The 18,322-nt window shown below is 61.5% G+C and overlaps 1 protein-coding gene across 1 annotated transcript in view; it reads left to right on the forward strand.

Annotated features, from left to right (window-relative positions):
- LOC119090199 (AT-rich interactive domain-containing protein 5B) overlaps window positions 1-15,196 on the forward strand; it is a 31,796-nt gene extending 16,600 nt beyond the window's left edge. The window contains exons 3-10 of the mRNA XM_037212987.1: window positions 7,266-7,470; window positions 9,524-9,605; window positions 10,610-10,764; window positions 12,036-12,148; window positions 12,530-12,725; window positions 13,400-13,550; window positions 14,535-14,715; window positions 14,861-15,196. Coding sequence (XP_037068882.1) covers window positions 7,266-7,470; window positions 9,524-9,605; window positions 10,610-10,764; window positions 12,036-12,148; window positions 12,530-12,725; window positions 13,400-13,550; window positions 14,535-14,715; window positions 14,861-15,196 — 1,419 coding nt within the window. The remainder of the gene's footprint in view (window positions 1-7,265; window positions 7,471-9,523; window positions 9,606-10,609; window positions 10,765-12,035; window positions 12,149-12,529; window positions 12,726-13,399; window positions 13,551-14,534; window positions 14,716-14,860) is intronic.
- The last annotated feature ends 3,126 nt before the right edge of the window (window positions 15,197-18,322 follow it).

Here is an 18,322-nt window from a genome sequence, read left to right on the forward strand (position 1 = left end):
TCTCAAAGCCATAGCCGCCAGCAGGTGCATACTTGTGCGCCGATCAGGTTTGTGTAACAAGCTTTGTCTTGTACGGTTTCTTGTCCCAGTGCCTTCGGGTCGTAAATCCATACTTGTGGTCGATTCCGATCCCGATCCCCAATGCATTACGTCCATTCTTCCTCCGAATTCGAACAACGTCTCACGACATCGGGTCAGCTCCGATTCCGAGTCGGGAAGACGAGGTCCGACTCCGGAGTCGGCGCCGGTGAAAGGAATCCCGATGGAAACGTTTGGTGGGATAAAGACGGTCAATTGGCAACCGGCCAAGATATCCAAGGAGAGGGAGGAGAATGTGTGGTGTGTGGAGGCAAACGTGTTATTCCACGACATAGCGCGGCACGTTTGTCTCCACACGTTTTTGTTACACGTTTTGACACATGTATTCGGCAATAGATTGACGGTTAAGCTGGCATTGTTCCACTTTGCTCCACTGAGGCAGCAGGGCCAGGGGTCTCAGCAGGCTGTGCATAACGAGCACTCCGATTCGAAAGCCACCTACGCAAGACGTGGGTCGCGTTAATCAAATGTCTGGTTGATTCACATCTGGTCAGAGCGCACTCCGGACGGTCGCCCGGGCCGGGGACTGGGCAAAACAACCGCGCAAACAGGCGTGAGAACAACATCCGGTCTGTGGGGCCCGGCGATGGATCGTGACGTCATCGCGGGGGACGTCAGGGGATCGTGACGTCATCGCGGGAGGCGTCTGGGGATCGTGACATCATCTCGGGAGACTGGTGATTGTGACGTCATCGCGGGAGACGTCTGGGGATCGTGACGTCATCGCGGGAGGCGTCTGGAGTGTGACGTCATCGCGAGAGGCGTTTTGGGATTGTGACGCCATCACGGAAAGCGTCTGGGAATTGTGACGTCATTGCGGAAGGTGTCTGGGGTTCGTGACATTGCGGGAGGCGCCCGGAGGTCGGTACTGGAAACACACGCCCGTGCATGTGAGAACAAACTCGGCCCAGAACCCGGCATCGGCGTGGCACGAGTTACATCACACAGGTGGTTCTCGCATGCCGAGCCTGTTAGTGTTCTGGCTACGCGTTTATAGTCACACTGCTGTCCACCATCTCATTTTCAGTCCGGCTGCGTTGATAAAGGATTTCCAGCCTGGACGTGTCGACTACGGCGTCGGTATCTGCAGGACACGGCGTTGAATTGTTTCATTGTTGCCACTTCGCTTCACACAGGTTTCGACGAACGAGTGGCTTACCTTGACATTCTGATACGTCTGTCATTATTTATATTTATTTATGTTGGTTTATTTATAGATTTATTGAGGTGATTTATTTATACGTTAGGAAGTTTATTTAGAAGTCACACACCACAGCATAGTGCAAGCTAGCGTGGCTTCTGCCAAGCTGGTATGGGGCTTTGGCGCTCTCTCGCTGCAGCTCGGCTGATTCGACTCCATAATCCACGCCCACATTCTCGTCGCAAACAAGAACGGCCAGAGCCGTGTCCCGAGAAGATAAGTGGCTGCCATAAATAAGCGTATTTAAGTGTTGTCTTCCTTTGTTTTTCAATGTAATTAGCAAACCTCCATGTGTTTGTACTGTCATCAGCCAATTAGCGCAATATTCTCTGGGCCAACTTGGTCAGAGGTTCTTTTCCCTCCGGGCTGCTTTGTTTTAGGCCGAGCCTCCTTGTCCAAAATGAGAGGGTGGACTCTTTAGCTACGGACCGACCGGAAGCTGCCCACCTGAATCAGCTCATTCGGGAAGATGCGCGTCCATGGCGCGTGTGCGAAGACTAGTCTGGCTGCACGCTGTCGGGGTGCTGACACACGCTGTCAGGGTGCTGACGTTCACTGTCAGGGGCTGACATATGTACCCGGCGTGCTTGGGACACCTGGGGCGCCGACGTTCCGGCCGCCCCCGGCTCGGGGCACGCTGGCCGCGCTCATCGGACGGGAGCCTCCTCCGACGCGCCGGTCGGAGCGCCCGGGGCCTCCTACCCAGCGCGAGCCTGGGGAGGACCGGCAGCCGCGGCGTTTACCCGAGGTCACGCCTCGCTGGCCTGTTACGTCGAAATGGCAGCCATAACCACTGCAGCTGCGGCATTTCTGGGGGTCGCGCTCCTTCGTAATCGGCCGCTGTGCTGCTGGACGCGTGACACAGCTGCCAGGTCCGGCGCAGAGTCTCAGGAGGGGGAGGGGGGGGGGGGGGGCTGGCAGGAAGCCAGTGACGTCAGACCTGCGGCAATCCAAAACACTCGCGACGGACGCATCGGATGTTCCGCTGGCGGTCTGGCGGTGCCTGCGGGCACGAATGTCACACCACCGGGCTGTCAAAGGTCAGCAGGCGCTCAGATGAAAGGCCGCCGCAAGTTGATTGGATTTGTTTCTGGGTTTAATCATGTTGTGTTGAACGCGTTGAACTGTGGAATGAGATGTTGGCGTCGCGTAATCGAACGGCTCGCGCGGCGTCTTTGAGGTGTCCGGCTCTTCACTTCTAACGCTATTGGATGAACCTTTATAGCAGTTCCCACGTGCCTGTTCGAAAACGTGGAAGATTCGTGTCGAACTCCCACATGTCCGCCTGCACGTTCCACGCATGTCTGAAGCGTTGCGACAAATTGAACAGCCGCGTGCTAGTGAATAATCTGTAATGTTACTCATCGGCGCAGAGCAACGACGCAAATGTTCGTATGTCCGGGGAAAAGGAAGCATTCAGTGCAGGGGTGCAGTTTCCTTATCAGTCAGGGGCTTTCCCCCAACTTGGGCACAAGCTTCCCCGGCCTCAAGAAGGAAGTGGGTCAAATATGGGAAAAACCTATTTGTCGGGGTGTTGTGGGGTAAGCTTGTTTCGTTTTTCCCAGTACAGTCTCCCAACTTATTTTGCGGAACTAAAACCATGGTCTGTGAGGACTGAGGCAGAAAAATCACTGAAAGGAAAGCTGCTGTAATCATAATTACTACTTATCTTGTGCTATGTCCACCGCACTTACACTAGGGCTGGCTAGATATTTGCGAGACTGCACACCTTTGCATGTGATGACCTTGAGAGATTCTTCTTAATACAAAACTAGTTGTTTCATTTCCTGTGTTTTCGCGGTATCGAATTGTGGGTTGTGTTTACGTTGTTCGGGAAGACGGGGCCAAGTACATCAATGATAAATGTATAAATTGAGAAACAGTTTATGGGACCAAGTCAGTAGGCAAATTTGAAAGGCAGCTTTGCCAAGTAATCATCATCTATTTGAACCGTCCGAGAGAATGGCCATATTTGGACACCGGGGACTGAAAAGTGTCATGTTTACAGTTATAAAAACTGGCATTTATAAGGAAAGAGGAATTAAAAGACCCAGCGAACTGTCTTCAAGCTTCATAAATGGACCTAAACATGACAGCAGCATATTTTTGCCTATACGTACCGTACAGAGTGAAGCCAGCTGCACCGCCTTTTGCTTAATGAGGTTTATGAATGAATGTACTGCGATTATTGTGACATGCGTATGCATCCCCTAAACATATCGCCGCCCAAAATAAAAAAGTTCCTTCCGTAGTTCGCGTTCGCTCCTCGGAAGCACGTCTGGCTACATCAATCTGGATCGCAGTTAACCGCGCTGACGCTTTGCAGTTTTCGAAATAGATGGAGGGAAATTTATTGGGAAAGTCAGGTAATTTGTGGCATTGTTCAACAAACGATTCCTGTTCCTGATTGCCGTTTGTATCGCTACGCCTGTTTCTCATATGATTTGCGTCACGCTTAGCGTTTGTTTCCCTGGTCGCTCTGCCAAGAAAACATCTCGTGTCTCCCAGCTCGTTTCACACGCCGGCAAACGTCGGCGCGGGCACTCGCCGCCGCCTGGCTGCCATGTTTTGCTGAGTATCACGTGCGGTGCTCCCCCCCCCTCCCCCATGCCGGCCGTCCTCCTCCGTGGCCGGGCGCTGTCAGCTGCCCCTGGCGGAGCAGGAGGGTCGATCGATCCTCGAGCCGGGGCGCTGGAGCCCATCCGAGGCGGCCGGCTCTGGCCCGCGGCGCTCCTCGCCAACACACGTGGTCAGGTCGACGGAGCGGCCGCCCGTCGCGGCGTGACCTTGATCGCTCGTGTCGTTTGCTGTTGCTTGTGACCTGTTTTCTTAACGCGAAATTATTGATTGGTGTACGTCGTTGTTGAGGTTTACCGTGAAGTACGTGCTGAAAGCTACGAGTTCTCACTAACTCTCCCTGTAGATAAATACAGTCGTAAGTAAAATTGCTTGCTTTAGCTGTACCTGTTTCCAGCTCACATGTTAGCAGCGGCGCCCGATGCGGGCCGCTTTAACAAAGTGGTCCCAGGTGGTTGCCAGACGAAAAATGTTTCCACAATCTTAGATACTCCGAAATGAGATCAGGGACCCGACCACGAACTCAAATTAGCTGACATGCTGGTTCTGAAGTGGTTCTTCTCGGACTTCGGGTGTGGATCCAGCAGTAATGGAAGTGAGCTGCGCATCAGCGAAGGAACAGGAACAGGAAAGGCGACGAGTTTTCTCCATCGCAGCTTGTTTTCCTTCGGTGTTGGGCCATTTTTTGCGGTGCTCGGCGCCGAGTCGATGTTTGGCCCGTAAACCGAGGTGCCGTGCGTCCGTCACACGTGCCACCCTCCGTCACGTGCGCCACGTGCGGGCTGTCGCCGGCGTCGCTCGGGAGGGGCTCATGGCCGGTCAACTGCTGGCTTCCGGTGGGCAGTGTGTCGCCGCCGCCGCGGCAGGGCTCGGCGCGCCGTGTGCCGGTCGGTCGGATAATGCCTCCAGCTGTCGTTGGTGGGTCTCTGGGTTTGGGCAGGTCGCGGACACGCTAACCGCAGCCGGCCCGGTCAGTTATGGGGGACAGCTTTTGCGGAAGTGGAGACACAGGTGCACGGGTGTGTCGCTTTTGGTGACAGGTTTTGCTGCGCGATGGGAGGCTGGACTGACAGACTGGACAGACTGACAGACTGACAGACTACAGACTGCAGACTGACAATCGCTCGCGGCCTCGCCCGGTCCCGGGTCCACTGGCCGACGACCGTGGACTGCCGGTTTCGTTGGGCCATCAAGCCGAGGCCCGCAGGCTGCACAGAGAGAACGGACCGCTTGCATAGTTTAAAAGTGAAAGGAGGGGGGGGGGGGGGGCGCAATGTAGGGCAAACAGCTGGTCTCCAGTTAACGGTTCCATTTCGCGGATTTGCTTGTGTGGCTGAATGTGCCGATTTGTTCCGCTTCGATGGGCCGGTGCCGGCGGCCCGATCTGACTCCATCTTTTTGATGATCTGGTCCAGGCGGAGGGCCAGCGTCGGGATAGGGAATTCCCCGCTGTATTTCCCGGCGGAAGATTTACGTTAAACCGGCTGGTTTCGTCCGATGCAAACAGGGAAAAGTCACTTAAAGCGCCTCATCTGGTTCGTTGCCAAGCACTTAAAGAGGACGAGTACACACAGCTCGTGACAAACATACACGACGCACAGATCCGGCTGGCGCGCGCGCTGTTGCGTGACATTTATTATTTCCGTACCCTTGGAAATTGGACAGGAGTGATGACTGAGTTACTGGCGCTGCAGCATTCCGCACATCTCGGCTCGAACAGGGCTCGGACTGATCAACGCTGGGAAGGGCTACCTGACCCATCTGCCTTGCCGCAGATGCGGAGAGCACCCGCCGTCCGGTACCGTCCGGGTCGAGGCGTCCTGTAGGTCCGTGTCTGACCTGGGCCCGCCGCCGAAACGGGCCATCTCTACCGCGGACCTGCCGGGCCTCCAGTTTGACCCGTTGACACACGCTGCGGACGCGGCCGGGCGGCGCGCGACCTCTGGACTGGGGCGGGCCAGTTGGCCGGTCGCCAGCCTCAGACTGGAGCTTGTCAGCGGAGCTGTGCTGGCTCCCGGCGCAGGGACGCCATCGGCAGGCAGGGAAGCGGCCCGCGACGAATCCGCGTGGAGTGACGTCACGTTAACGGGCCGGGGCAGCTGACGCCGTGCTCCTATACTCACGCACTCTGTAGATGGTCTGCGGGCTTGCTTGAGGCAGTTGGCTCATAGCGATCTGCTCCCGGCTGTTTTGCGCTGCTGGGTGCGCTGGAGCCGAATGGGGATGAGTCGCGGCTCGGGTGCGATCGGGTCGCGGTGCGTCGGGTCGGCGGATCCGGCGGTCCGCTGCAGTGTGACCGTCTGACGTGACGACGGCCTGACGTCGACAGAGCCCCGGGGGCTGACGCGGGCCGCCGCGCGGCCGACCTCGCAGCGCCCCGGGCGTCGCGGGGTCGGCTTACTGGCTCGCCCGTGGCGCGGCGGCAGGGCCGACGGCGGACGGTCGCGCGGCGCCGGTGTCCGCCGCTCTGTCCGGCTCTGTGCACGGCTCCCTGACGTGGCGACCGCCGCACACACCGGGCGGGGCGCAGCGGCAGTAGGCGCCGGCGGCGGAGACCGCCAGGGTGTCGGCGCCGGCGGCTGGGGGGTCCGCTCGGACGGCGGCGGCGGCGGCGGCGCGCTCTCAGCCTCTCGACGCCAGAGATGTGCCGCGGAAGACTTATGCTGCTGTGATTTGGATCTGGACCCCGACAGCTTCCAGACTCATGCTTGGTATCGCTTGAGCAGAGTCGATTCGGGCATCGGGTCACGATTATGGCGCGTTTGGAGTCGACTGCTAATTCGGCCGGGGAAAATTTGGCGAGATGCCATGATCGATTCCAACGAAATTGATCTGATCGGAATGCATTGTGCTAACAGCTTTTAGAAAGTTTGCTCGTTGTGTGAGATGCATCAAAACCCACACAGGTCGTGTACATATACAGGTTTGCATACCACCGTACTACTATTTGCTGTTCTTACATTTATGTTTGAATAAACCCGCCGGTTGTTTGATTGATTCAACCCCGACAGTAACTCACTGAAAAGTTAGATGGATGTATTCAGATCTGACTCAGTGAAAACAGTTGGTTCTGAAGTCAATCCGAAGTCTACCAGAGTCGGGCACATTTTTGACCCTCCCCCCCCCCTCTCGCCGACCTGTCTCTCCTCCACTCGAGTACCATCGTTGTTTCAGGGACGCGTATGGTTGAACCACGTGGTGTTTGTCTGCATGCTGCACAAGCTGGGCTTGACCATCCGCCGGCTCGTCCTAATAACCTCAGGACAACAGCCCCAGCAGCCACTGGCCCGGCCGTTCCGCAGTGCAGAGATCGCCGGTTCTCGCGGTCATCCCAGTGGCCCAGAGAAGCGGCACCACTGTAGCTGACGCCGCCCCTCCCCGCCGGCAGGATGAGGTGCTGGCCGTGCAGGAGAAGCTGACGGTGCGACTGGAGGACCTGGCCGATGTGGTGGTGCGCGTGCCGCGCTGGGCGGCCGGCTGGCCGGCGGGCGGCGGCCACAACCCGGCCGGCCCGGCCGCCGCCTTCTGCTCGACGGCCGCCGCCTCCGGCCGGCTGGCCATGGCCGACGTGGAGCGCGCCAAGCGGAGCCTCGGTGAGCGTACCTGGGGCCTCGGCGGGGCGGCTCGGGGCAGGAGAGGTGCGGCAGCTCTGGCTCGGGGCGGGAGAGGGGGCGGCAGCAATGGCTCGGGGCGGGAGAGGGGCGGCAGCAATCGCTCGGGGCGGGACCGTCGGCTCGGGGCGGGAGAGGAGGTAGCAGCCTCCTCGGGGCGGGAGAGGGGCGGCAGCTGCGGCTCGGGGCGAAAACAGAGGCGGCAGCGCCGGCTCCAGGCGGGAGAGGAGGCGTGGGCGCCGTCTCGGGGTGGAAGAGGGGCGGCAGCGCCGCCGGCGCCTGCCGATTCGCTGGGAATGGGCAGACGCGGGCTTTTTCGGGCCGGGTTGGAGTTAAGCCGTGAACACATGTAAGCTGTCAGCTACGGCGGAAAGCACCGAGCTAAGCTCTGGGGCTTGCAAACGGATAGCGTGCACATCCGATGCCTGTACAGAATCTGCCGTTAAAACTCGGCGCGCGCCGGGCCTCTGTCGCGCCCCTCGCCTGCGCCGTATGTGCAACGCTGTCGTTTTCCCTGTCCGTTCGCGGTACGTTACATTGATACGAGCGGCGTGTCGGCGCTGTTGTGCAGCTGGCGCGCTCACCTTTCACATCGTTATGCGGGGCGAGTACCGGGTCAAGTAGTGCATATGTATGCCGGCCTGCAGCGCGGCAGTGTCGGCAGACATGTCGGGCACGGCGTCGCCACAAAGAAACTGTCGCGATGGCCCAAGGGCCCGTGGTGTTTGGCACTGGCCGTTTGTGTGAACTGCGAGGTGAGAAAAATTGCCTGATTCACGTGTTCACGAGCCGTTTGGCGTAGTCATGCTAATGGTCGGAAACTCGGCGTCGGCTTGGAATTTCCCTTTGGTCTGGAGCTGTGCAGTGCGCAGTCACTCGTGAACAGCCGAGAAGAGGAAAGAGAGAGAGAGAAGGAGGGCGCCGCGCTGCCGGTTCTCGACGGCTGGGTCCGTCATCCGCGGCCGCTCGTGGCGGCCGTGCTGCTACGGCTGACTTCGACCGTCGCACGTACGAGCGCCACTGGAGGCTGGACTTGTGGTAGGGGGACCGGGCCAGCCATTCAAACGCATGCGTCGCCGGCCTTACCCTCAATCCCAAGGCCACTCGAACGGAGATCGTAATTCATTGCTCGTCCGGGCTGCAGCTTGATGGGTGAGACAATACACCCCTGGCAGTGGACGGGAAGAACATTCAGGGCGGCAGTGCGGGCTGAAAGCTGAACTTCCGGTGGCTGGTAAAGAGGCCAGCTACGTGTTTTAACAACGTGTGTCACGATGGGGCGCTACAGCTGTCACAGACCAGTTATCCCGTTCGCGGGCTCCGTAGCCGATCCGCCGAGCCCGGAGCCAGGATGAGGCGTGTCTCGGCCGCGAGCTGACACTGGCCCGGCGCGACCCCGCGATCTCTGGCCGATCCGTGGTCTGTACTGGTCAGAGAGGGTGGCCGTGCCGCCACCGCCGCCGCCGCCGCCGCCGCCGCCGCCGCCGCCGCCGCGTGACCGGCTGCCTGCGTCGACTGCGGGCGCACCATCCCCTCTGCGCGTCCCCAATGCTGTTTCGTGATGGGCTGTTGATGGTTGGTTGATGATTGTGGATGATGTTGTTGATGGTGGTTGTGATGTCTCAAGCGTGACGCGCCGTCAACCGTGGTGTGATGTGCTTCGTGACGTGATGCCCGCCAGTCCCGCCTCTGCGCCTGGGTGACGGCGGCGGCGGCGGCGGCGACGACGGCGGAGAGTGTCCTCTCTGGCGTCGCCTCCGCTGTGGAGCGGCGCGTTCGCCGGGGCTCGTCCGCACCGCCGCGGGGCATCCCGTGCCGCGTGAAATCGACCTAACAATCCGCCACGTGACGCGTCCCACACGGAGGTGCGCCGAGTGGGCCGCGGCGTGGCTGACAGGGCGGCGAAGCGCGGCCACGAGCGCCTCGGCCGCGCCGTGTCGGCGCAGCCCGAGCTGCAAGTCACGCCGTCGTGCCGCGGAGGCGCGCGCCTCTCGCCGGGCCGCCGCCGTCTGACCGGGCGCCGCGTCCGTTGCAGGCGACACCGTTGACCCGGACGAGCCGTGTGCGCTGGTGCTCAGCTACGACCGCTACTGCCGGCTGCGCGGCCTCATGAAACGGTGGGACCAGCGGAAGGGAGGGGTGAAAGGGTGTGGGGGGGGGGGGGGCAACGCTGACACGGGTCGGCGGGAGCGGCGGAGGATCGGGAGTGTGTGCGTGAGAGGGAGTGGGAGGGGGGGGGGGGGGCAGCCGGAACCGGGTGCTGGTCGTGCTTGCGAGCGAAATCTATGCTGAAGTCGCGGCACGTCTCGTAGGTTTTTCAATGTCAACTTCCAGTGTGGACCTGTCGTTGTATGTCGTCTTCTGCTCAGTGCTTCCTGCCCTGCGGCAGGGCTACGGCGTACTGTGTTACTGTTCCCTTTTCAAGCGTTATAAGAAACATTTGAGCAGAGCGCCACATGTGTATGCAAATGCGCAGCTTGTTCACCTGTAATATCATCATTCCAACCGTCGATAAACGAGGGAGGATTGATACCCTGTTATCGGCATCAACTGCCATTGTCGTGCCGTTACTGTGGATTCCCAAAAGATTACACGTGGCGGAACAAACCAAAACCGGTTTGCGAGGCTGACACTCGCGCGGCCGCCTCGCTTCACTGTGTATGTGGAAAGTCACGTTTCTTCGAATGCTGGAGATTTTACGACTAATTGATGTGTAATGGCGCTGTGGCAGTGTTGAGCCTGCAGTACCGCCGTGTGTGGACATGATAAGCCCACAGATCTTTTGGTTGAGTCTGTCGGCAATGCTGCGGATTTTGACATGCCTTCAGAGCAATACGTCATATTGCTTTGCTGTGCAGCTGCCGAAGCCATTGACGCTGCGAAGCAAAGTACCGGACACACTATTAAGCGTCCATGTCACTAGTAAGCCAGCTACGAGCGTTATCCAAAACCTGACATGCCGTGAGTTCGTCTCGTTAGCATCCCAAGATTATTCCCGAGCCTGTGCTGATGATCATCACGATGCGATTTCGTGTCTGTCCGCTGTCGGTCTGAAGTCGGCCATTGGCCGAGTTTGCGTCAGTCCCGGCCCGTGCACAGGCCCTGTCCGGCTCCGTTTCAGGCTGGAGTCGGTGAACCCGCGGGTGTACACACACGCGCTGGTGCGCGCCCTCGGCGGCCAGCAGATCCCCAGCCGCAACACGCGCCTGCTCTACTGCCGGGACGTGTTCGACTACCCCGAGCTGGACAGCCACGAGGTCTTCTGCAACCACCTGGGTACGTGGGCCGGTGTTGGGGCCCGCCTCGGCCAAGCTGACCTCCCGCGAGACGGCCTGCGGTACGTGGGCCGGTGTTGGGCCCGCCTCGGCCACGCTGACCTCCCGCGAGACGGCGGGGCCCGCCTCGGCCACGCTGGTCTCCTCCGAGACGGCCTGCGGTACGTGGGCCGGTGTTGGAGCCCGCCTCGGCCACGCTGGTCTCCCCCGAGACGGCCTGCGGTACGTGGGCCGGTGTTGGAGCCCGCCTCAGCCACGCTGGTCTCCCCCGAGACGGCCTGCGGTACGTGGGCCGGTGTTGGGGCCCGCCTCGGCCACGCTGGTCTGCCCCGAGACGGCCTGCCAAGCCGGCCGCAGTGAGTCATGCGCCCGGACTGTACACGTGCGCCGGCTTGCCAGGGATCATGACGGAGTTATGACCGGCCGAACGGTTTAAGGCAACCGGTGTGGAGAGGGTGGCGCGAACAGCGGCCGGCGGTGTGGGGAGGGTGACGTGGACACCGGCCGCCGGTGTGGAGAGGGTGTCATGGACAGCGGCAACCGGTGTGGGGAGGGTGGCGTGGACACCGGCCGCCGGTGTGCAGCGATTCACGCAGGTTTGCTGGGCTGGGAGGGTTATCTATCTTATCTGGTGTTTGGTTGGACTCGCCCGCTCGGTGACGAACCGTCGTGGCATGTTGGTTTGAGCCGTGATTTACGTTGTGATGCAGCGGGGAGAGAATCAACGACGTCTCACCAGCGTCCAAATAACTCGTGCTGCTGAAGGCCGCAGCAGACGCCGCCTGGCTTGTCCCGGCCTCTCGGTATCGGCCATCCTGCCCACGTGGCCCAGCAGTTTGTTCGGCCACGCGGCGCCTCCAGGCCACCTGTCCATATCCCCTCCTCCCTGCGCCGGTCGTGGACAGGCGCGCCGCTCGCCGCGCCGTCTGGTGGCGGGCCGGCCTCCGCCGTCCTGCGCCGACCTCGGCCTGACCTGCGCCGTCTGGTGGCAGGCCGGTCTCCGCCGTCCAGCCCGGACCCTGGCCTGACCCACGCCGTCTGGTGGCAGGCCGGTCTCCGCCGTCCAGCCCTGGCCTCGGCCTGACCCACGTCGTCTGGTGGCGGGCCGGCCTCCGCCATCCAGCCCCGACACCGGCCTGACCCGCGCCGTCTGGTGGCGGGCCGGCCTCTGCCGTCCAGCCCAGGCCCCGGCCTGACCTGCGCCGTCTGGTGGCGGGCCGGCCTCCGCCGTCCAGCCCCGGCCTCAGCCTGACCTGCGCCGCTCCGTTTCAGCGCCGAAGCTGCGCGGCCGCAGTCGGAAGAAGGCACGTCGCGACGGCTCGTCGCCCAGCTCCGAGTCCACCTCCGACACGGAGAGCAGCCTGCCGAAGATGCCGACTGCGGCGGTGAGGCGACCGGCCGGCCCGGCTGACTGTCCGGCTGTGCGGTCGGGCGGTGGTGCTGCGGCCAGCGGAGGGTGATGGAGGGCGACTGTGCACCTGGTGGCGAGGGTGGACTGTATGGGACCGGTGGGGGCTAGGCGAGAGGCGATGTGAGGTTTCGGGCGCTCCCCAGTCTAACCCCTGGCATCCCCTCGTCACTGAGCGACCACAGGTGGGTCCGTGCCTCGCCCTCTCCCCCAGCCTGACCCACAGTGCCGCAATGTGCCGCCAGCAGCGAGCGCCTCTGGCCGTCCGTCGCACCCCTGCTCGCCGTGTCCCCGCCGGCCTGACCTCGGTGTGCACACCCCCAGCCTGACCCTCGGCGCCGGCTCCCTGTGTCGACAGGCGCACGTGACGCTGGAGGCGGGCTCCCTGCGCCGCAAGCCGACCCTGATGCGTGGCCTTATGCCCAGCGGCAAGCAGCCCCACCAGCTCAAGTCGTGGCGCTGGGGCGAGAAGGAGCTCCTCCAGCGGCTGCACCACTTCATGAACCAGCGCGGCACGCCCATCAAGAGCATGCCCATCTGGGGGCTCCAGAACCGTTAGTGCACCGGCCCCGGCCTCGGCACGGGTCGCGCTCCTCTGCCCGCCATATTGGGGCCGCCGATCTCTGGCGCGTTGTCTGGTGCACTGTCTTCCTCTGCACATTGCATACTGCGCAGTACACACTGCACAGTCTGCACTGTCAGTATGGCTTTTGTAACTCATATTGGGAGAAAACGGAGCTGCCATGAACCTCATCCTTCATAACTTATGTAGCGGACCTCCGTGACCCCGCGGACTCGAGCTGCTGTCTGAGGTGTGTGACCTTTGTCCGGGGCAGCTGACGTATCGGACCCGGTCGACGGTGTGCACGCTGCTACAGGGCTATTTCGTAGAGGATCCCCATGTCTTAGGGCCTGTTTGCAACGGATTAGTGATGTCCTGATCAAGAGCACCCAGCTCCCGGCAAATCCGTACTGCTCACCTGCTGTTCTTCGTCACGCGATCGTAATTGCCCGTTGGAACTGACCAATACGGTCCGGGTCCGCAGCATCCACCCCATTTGCCTGTTGAGATAAGGTGGTTTGCTTTTTCATACGTCATCCTCTCACACTGGTAGTATGTTGTGTTGCCGTGAGCCGGCCTGTGCCCCTGTCGTCGGCTCGGTCGTGTTGTTCATCTCGTGCGGGGGCCGGCCGGGCGGTTACCAGTCGGCACGCACGCTCGTTGCAGTGAGCCTGTTCCGACTGTACCGGCGCGTCCAGCAGCTGGGTGGCTACCAGTCCGTGTGCGCGCGCCGCCTCTGGAAGCAGGTGTTTGACGAGATGGGCGGCAGTCCGCACAACACGGCCGCCGGCACGTGCACCCGGCGCTGCTACGAGAGGTGCGTCTCTGCCGCCGGCCGGCCGGGCCACGCTCCGGCTCAGGCCACCTAGGGGGGGGGGGGGGCGGGGGAGGAAGGGCGGGTGACGGTCGGATCCGGATTGGGATCCGACCGCCATCAGGACGTAGATGTTGCCAAATGTCCTGCACATTTGTGCTGAAGTCAGCGGGCCTGTGATGTTCCGGTCAGTGCCGACGGCGGCGTGCCGTGTTGTCCATATCGGCCACTGTCATCCCTTCCTCCCGCCCCCCTCCCCCACACCCCCCGCCGACTGTTCATTGTTGCTTTGTCTTTGTCTTAGCGAGCTCCCTGTGAAATTTCTCACAAGCCGGAGGAGCAGTTCAACCCACGCGCCCTCTTTTGTCTTGTCTCCCACTGGGAAGAAATCGCTCATCGCAGTCATCGCTCGCTCATCTATATCTCTTGCTCTCAAAATCTCAGCAGCGGCTGATGTGCGGATCGTAACAGCTGTATTTAATGCGCAGTCGGGTGTTGATGGATGCCAGACGTAAATAAACAGAACAAGTTACATCACTCTCATAAATGGCATATACGAGGGGCACCGTTCTTTTTGTCAGACAAGAGAGACTAATGTTTTTAACATGTTTACATTATCGCGGCGCATAGGCTCTATTACATATCCCTCAGCCTGCGTTTGCTTCCGCCACAGCTACGTCCCCCTCTCCTTGTTGCCTTCCCACGGCCGCGGGGCTGCTTAGGCGTCCGCTAGTTTTGCAATCCCACAACTCTACAGGTGAGGTTTGGGCCTACTTCCTTCCCGGTAGGGCAGCGTGAGTTATCTTGTGCTATGTATTTGGTCATTTCGTACCGTCATCGGGCTGTCAGTAGATGTTGGTACGAAGAAATGTTCGCCACGCATGACTACCCGTGAGGTGGGTCCAGTTTGTTGCCGATCCTCTCGTCCCGTGAAGGCCTCGGCGGAGGTGATGCGTGTGACGCTGAGCCGGCGCTGTCGCGTTGCAGGCTGTGTCTGCCGTTCGAGCGGTACGACCGCGGCCTGCCGGAGCCGATGGCCGAGCAGCGACCTCGCCTGTCGGCCGGGCCGGCGCCGCGACCGCCGGGCCAGCCGCCGGCCGCCGGCACGTCCGTGCTGTCGGCGCTGGCGCAGACACGGCCCTCTATCACCATCACGCCGCTGCCGCGCGCCGGGCCTGCCGCCGCCGCGCGCCGCGCCGCGCACCGCGCTGCCAGCCGCGCCGCCCGCCGAGATCGAGGTGATCGACTTGACGTCCGGAGGCCCGGAGCCGGAGCGGCCGCGCGCGCCGCCGGCGGCGCGGCCGCTGCTCAAGCCCACCCGCATCGGCTCCATCACCATCACACCGGTGGGGAAGGCGCCATCGCCGGCCGCGGCGCCGCTGGGCTCGGTCGAGCAGCTGATGGCGCTGCATATGGCGAGCACGTCGCTGCCGCCGCAGATGCTGCAGTACATGGCCGGCTTCCCGGCAGTCGGCAAGGCGTCCGGCCTGGAGCAGCTGCACCGCGCCCAGCAGCAGATGGCGCTGCAGAGTCTGATGGCGCAGCGCATGACCATGATGCCCAGTATGCCCGGCATGACCAAGGAGCAGGCGCAGGCCAACATCGAGGCCTACCAGCGCATGCTGCAGGGCAACTTCAACAAGTCGTGAGCGGGAGGCGCTGCATTGGGGCGGAAGCGCTATCTCGTGGTGGTTTTGTGAAGCTTGGCTTCTGTGAAGAGGCGCCGGATCTTTGGGGGCGCTGGCGCTCATACATCCGGTCGTTAGTTCCATGCACTGAACTCAAAACCCGGGCCCGAACCTAGCTTTGTTCTGGGGCGCTGCAGCACGCGTCGAGGTAAAGGGCAAAGCCCCATTGTCGCGAAGTGGCTGACACGTGCCAGGTGGTGGAGAAGCCAGTACAAACAAGGATCGTTACGTAGCGGTCGCGTGTTACGGTTGTCAGCGCCCTCTTCCAGCCGGACGGGCCGGGGGTGCCGGGGGGAGGGGGAGGGGCGGGGGTAAGCCTGTGGCTGCGTCGAAGCCCGTTATCTGCCCGGTGATGACCTCCAGAAGCGGGGACTCGTTCTCCGCGGCGAGCAGTCTCGGGGGCGGCGGCGGCGCCGGCTCCGGACTGCGGGGTCTCGTGGAGAGCAACCGGCGCTATCGGCGACGCGTCCCTCATTTCCGGATCGCAGGGCGGCCGAACCTCGGCGCTGTGCCGAGCTCGGCCGTTACGTTTGTTACCTGCGTGAGGACAGCCGACACGGACGGTCGCAGCAGATCACTTTAACTGTGCGGGCGGTCGCTATGAAGTCCTTAACGCGGCAGCGGGCCGCGACGTTCTGCCGCGTCTGTCGGAGCGGCGGAGACGAGGTCCCCGGTTTTGCGGGCATCGTTTCGTTGTGGGCGGCTTGTTGCTGATGTTTTGCTACTTGAAGTGTAAGATAGGCCGACTGTGTGCGCGTGGAACCGAACAAACCCAGAAGCTTTTGTAGAATACGTTTACTCGTCCCTTGCATGAGCCGCGCTGCTGGCCGGCGTGTGTATGTGTGTGTCTGCAGGTGCGTGCAGGCGCGCCGCGATTGGTCGGCTGCTCCGCAGGTGCGGGCAGGCGCGCCGCGATTGGTCGGCTGCTCCGCCGCTGGTCCTGGTCTGGGCACCTCGCCGCCGGCGGGGAGGCGCGCCTGTGAGGCCGGGGTGGGGACGCCCCCTGCGCAGTGCACCCCTTGCTAGACTCTCGCAGCCGTCTTGGACGGGTGGGTGGCCAGCAGACAGCTTGCCTATTCTCGCCATGTACAGTTCACTCGCCGCGGCCATCAAACTCGTGATTGTCTTTCATCATCGCCGAACATGTGGGAGTCTTGTACAAAAATAAAGACACGAAAGCTTGAACTCGGTCGTTGTCCCTTCTGCAAACTGCTTCGCGACCCCCACCTACGATGGGGCGCCGAGTGGCGCCTCGCGACCCTCGCCTGCGATGGAGCGCTGAATAGCGCCTCGCGACCCCCGCCTGCGATGAGGTGCTGAGTGGCGCTTCGCGGAGGGGTGCCTCGCGACCGTCACCTGCGATTGGGCGCTGAGTGGCGCTTCGCGACCCCCGCCTGCGATGGGGCGTTGAGGGGTGCCTCGCGACCCCCGTCTGCGATGGGGCGCTGAGTGGCGCCTCGCGACCCCCGTCTGCGATGGGGCGCTGGGTGACGCCTCGCGACCCCCGCCTGCGATGGGGCGCTGGGTGGCTGGCCGACCGATGTAGCTCAGCGTCGGGAGCTAGCGCCTCAGGCGCGGCGTCGCCTTTTCCAGTCGAGCTGCGGCCATCCGTCACAGCCGACATCAGGCGCCCTTTCATGAAGGAAGACCCGCCCTGTTGGCATTGACCACATCGGCGAATGCTCCCCGTCCGTAGTTACGTAACGTTGCCCGCGGCGGTTCTTGCGGGCCGCGCTGATGAAGGAAGTCTGGACCCGCCGCTACGCCCGGCTTCAGGGAGATAAACCGAGAGCTTCGTGGCTCCAGTTGGCCGCAGGACTTCTGCGGTGCGACGCGGGCCCTCGGCCAAGTTCAGCAGGGGGGGGGGGGGGAGGGGGGGGGGGGATGCAACTCTGCCGCTCGGCCCACAGACGCAATCATCAACTTTTGATGGCACAGATGCTGGTTCACGCTGGAGGCGGCATTGAATTGTGCAGGTGCTGACAAGCACATTCCGTCTCTTCCTGTCCACATCGCCTTACCGTTCACCTGGATTCTTTTGCGACTGCGGCCCGTGGTGTTTTCGGTCTTCTGCTCTCGTTTGCCTGTTCTTTTTGCTGTTTTTCTTTGAGGGGTCGAAGGACCCGCAAGGCCGGTCAGAGGTCATTTTTAGTATTTAAAGGCCCGGGTAGAGGGCATAAGGTTCTGAAGAATGGGCTGTAGGTCACATAAAAAATCGCGGTCCGTAGGATTGTGACTTGAAATACCCGTCAGTGTCCATGTTGTACGGTTTGAGAGTCCTCCGACAATGCGAGTGCTTAGCTCGGCCAGAGATCATGAATGCCGAACAGTTGGCTCCCTGTCAGTCTGAACCCGGGGTCCCATTTTCTTAAGCAGGAACAATATCTGGGGCCATGATTTGCATCGGTCTGGGCCCCTACAACAGTGCCTGGGGCCCTTTGTCGGTCAGGGGTCCACACTGCAATAGGAGATCATGTCTTGGCTAGCAGCTCATAGTCGATCACGGATTTTGTTTGAGGAGGTCCGAAGAGGGACAGGAGGATCTCTCGGAACCAAAGATCAAGGGCCCGATTGGACTCGGACCTGGCCGCAGTCCGTCGGACCCTGCAGTGCCATGATCTGAAATGTCAGAGGGCTTCTGTCAGATCCCTTTTGTTAGGGTTCTCTATGCCTATTATATAGGGCCTTGACACGACGCCGAAATGTCGGTTCCACGTCCGTCTGAGCCCTTGGGGCCCATTCCCCAAGCAGGAACGAGGCCGGGGCCCGCGATTTGCAATGTTTGGGGTCACTGACACAACGGGGGGCTCCTGTGTTGGTCAGGGGCCGCAGAGCCTAACAGGGTCGTGTGGTGACAAGTGGCCGGAGTCGGTCAGGAGCGATGTTTGACAGGGCCCGAAAAGGGGCCTAGGGTCTCTGGAAACCAAACATCGGGGGCCCGATTGGAAGGCTGATGTGTGGCTGTAAGTCACATCAGGGCCCCGATTGGAAGACTGAGAGCTGGCTGTAAGTCACATCAAGGCCCCGATTGGAAGGCTGAGGGCTGGCTGCAAGTCACATCAAGGCCCCGATTGGAAGGCTGAGGGC

Source organism: Pollicipes pollicipes, unplaced genomic scaffold, assembly GCF_011947565.3.
Source record: "Pollicipes pollicipes isolate AB1234 unplaced genomic scaffold, Ppol_2.1 Scaffold_3087;HRSCAF=3621_pilon_pilon_pilon, whole genome shotgun sequence".
Classification (NCBI taxonomy): domain Eukaryota; kingdom Metazoa; phylum Arthropoda; class Thecostraca; order Pollicipedomorpha; family Pollicipedidae; genus Pollicipes; species Pollicipes pollicipes.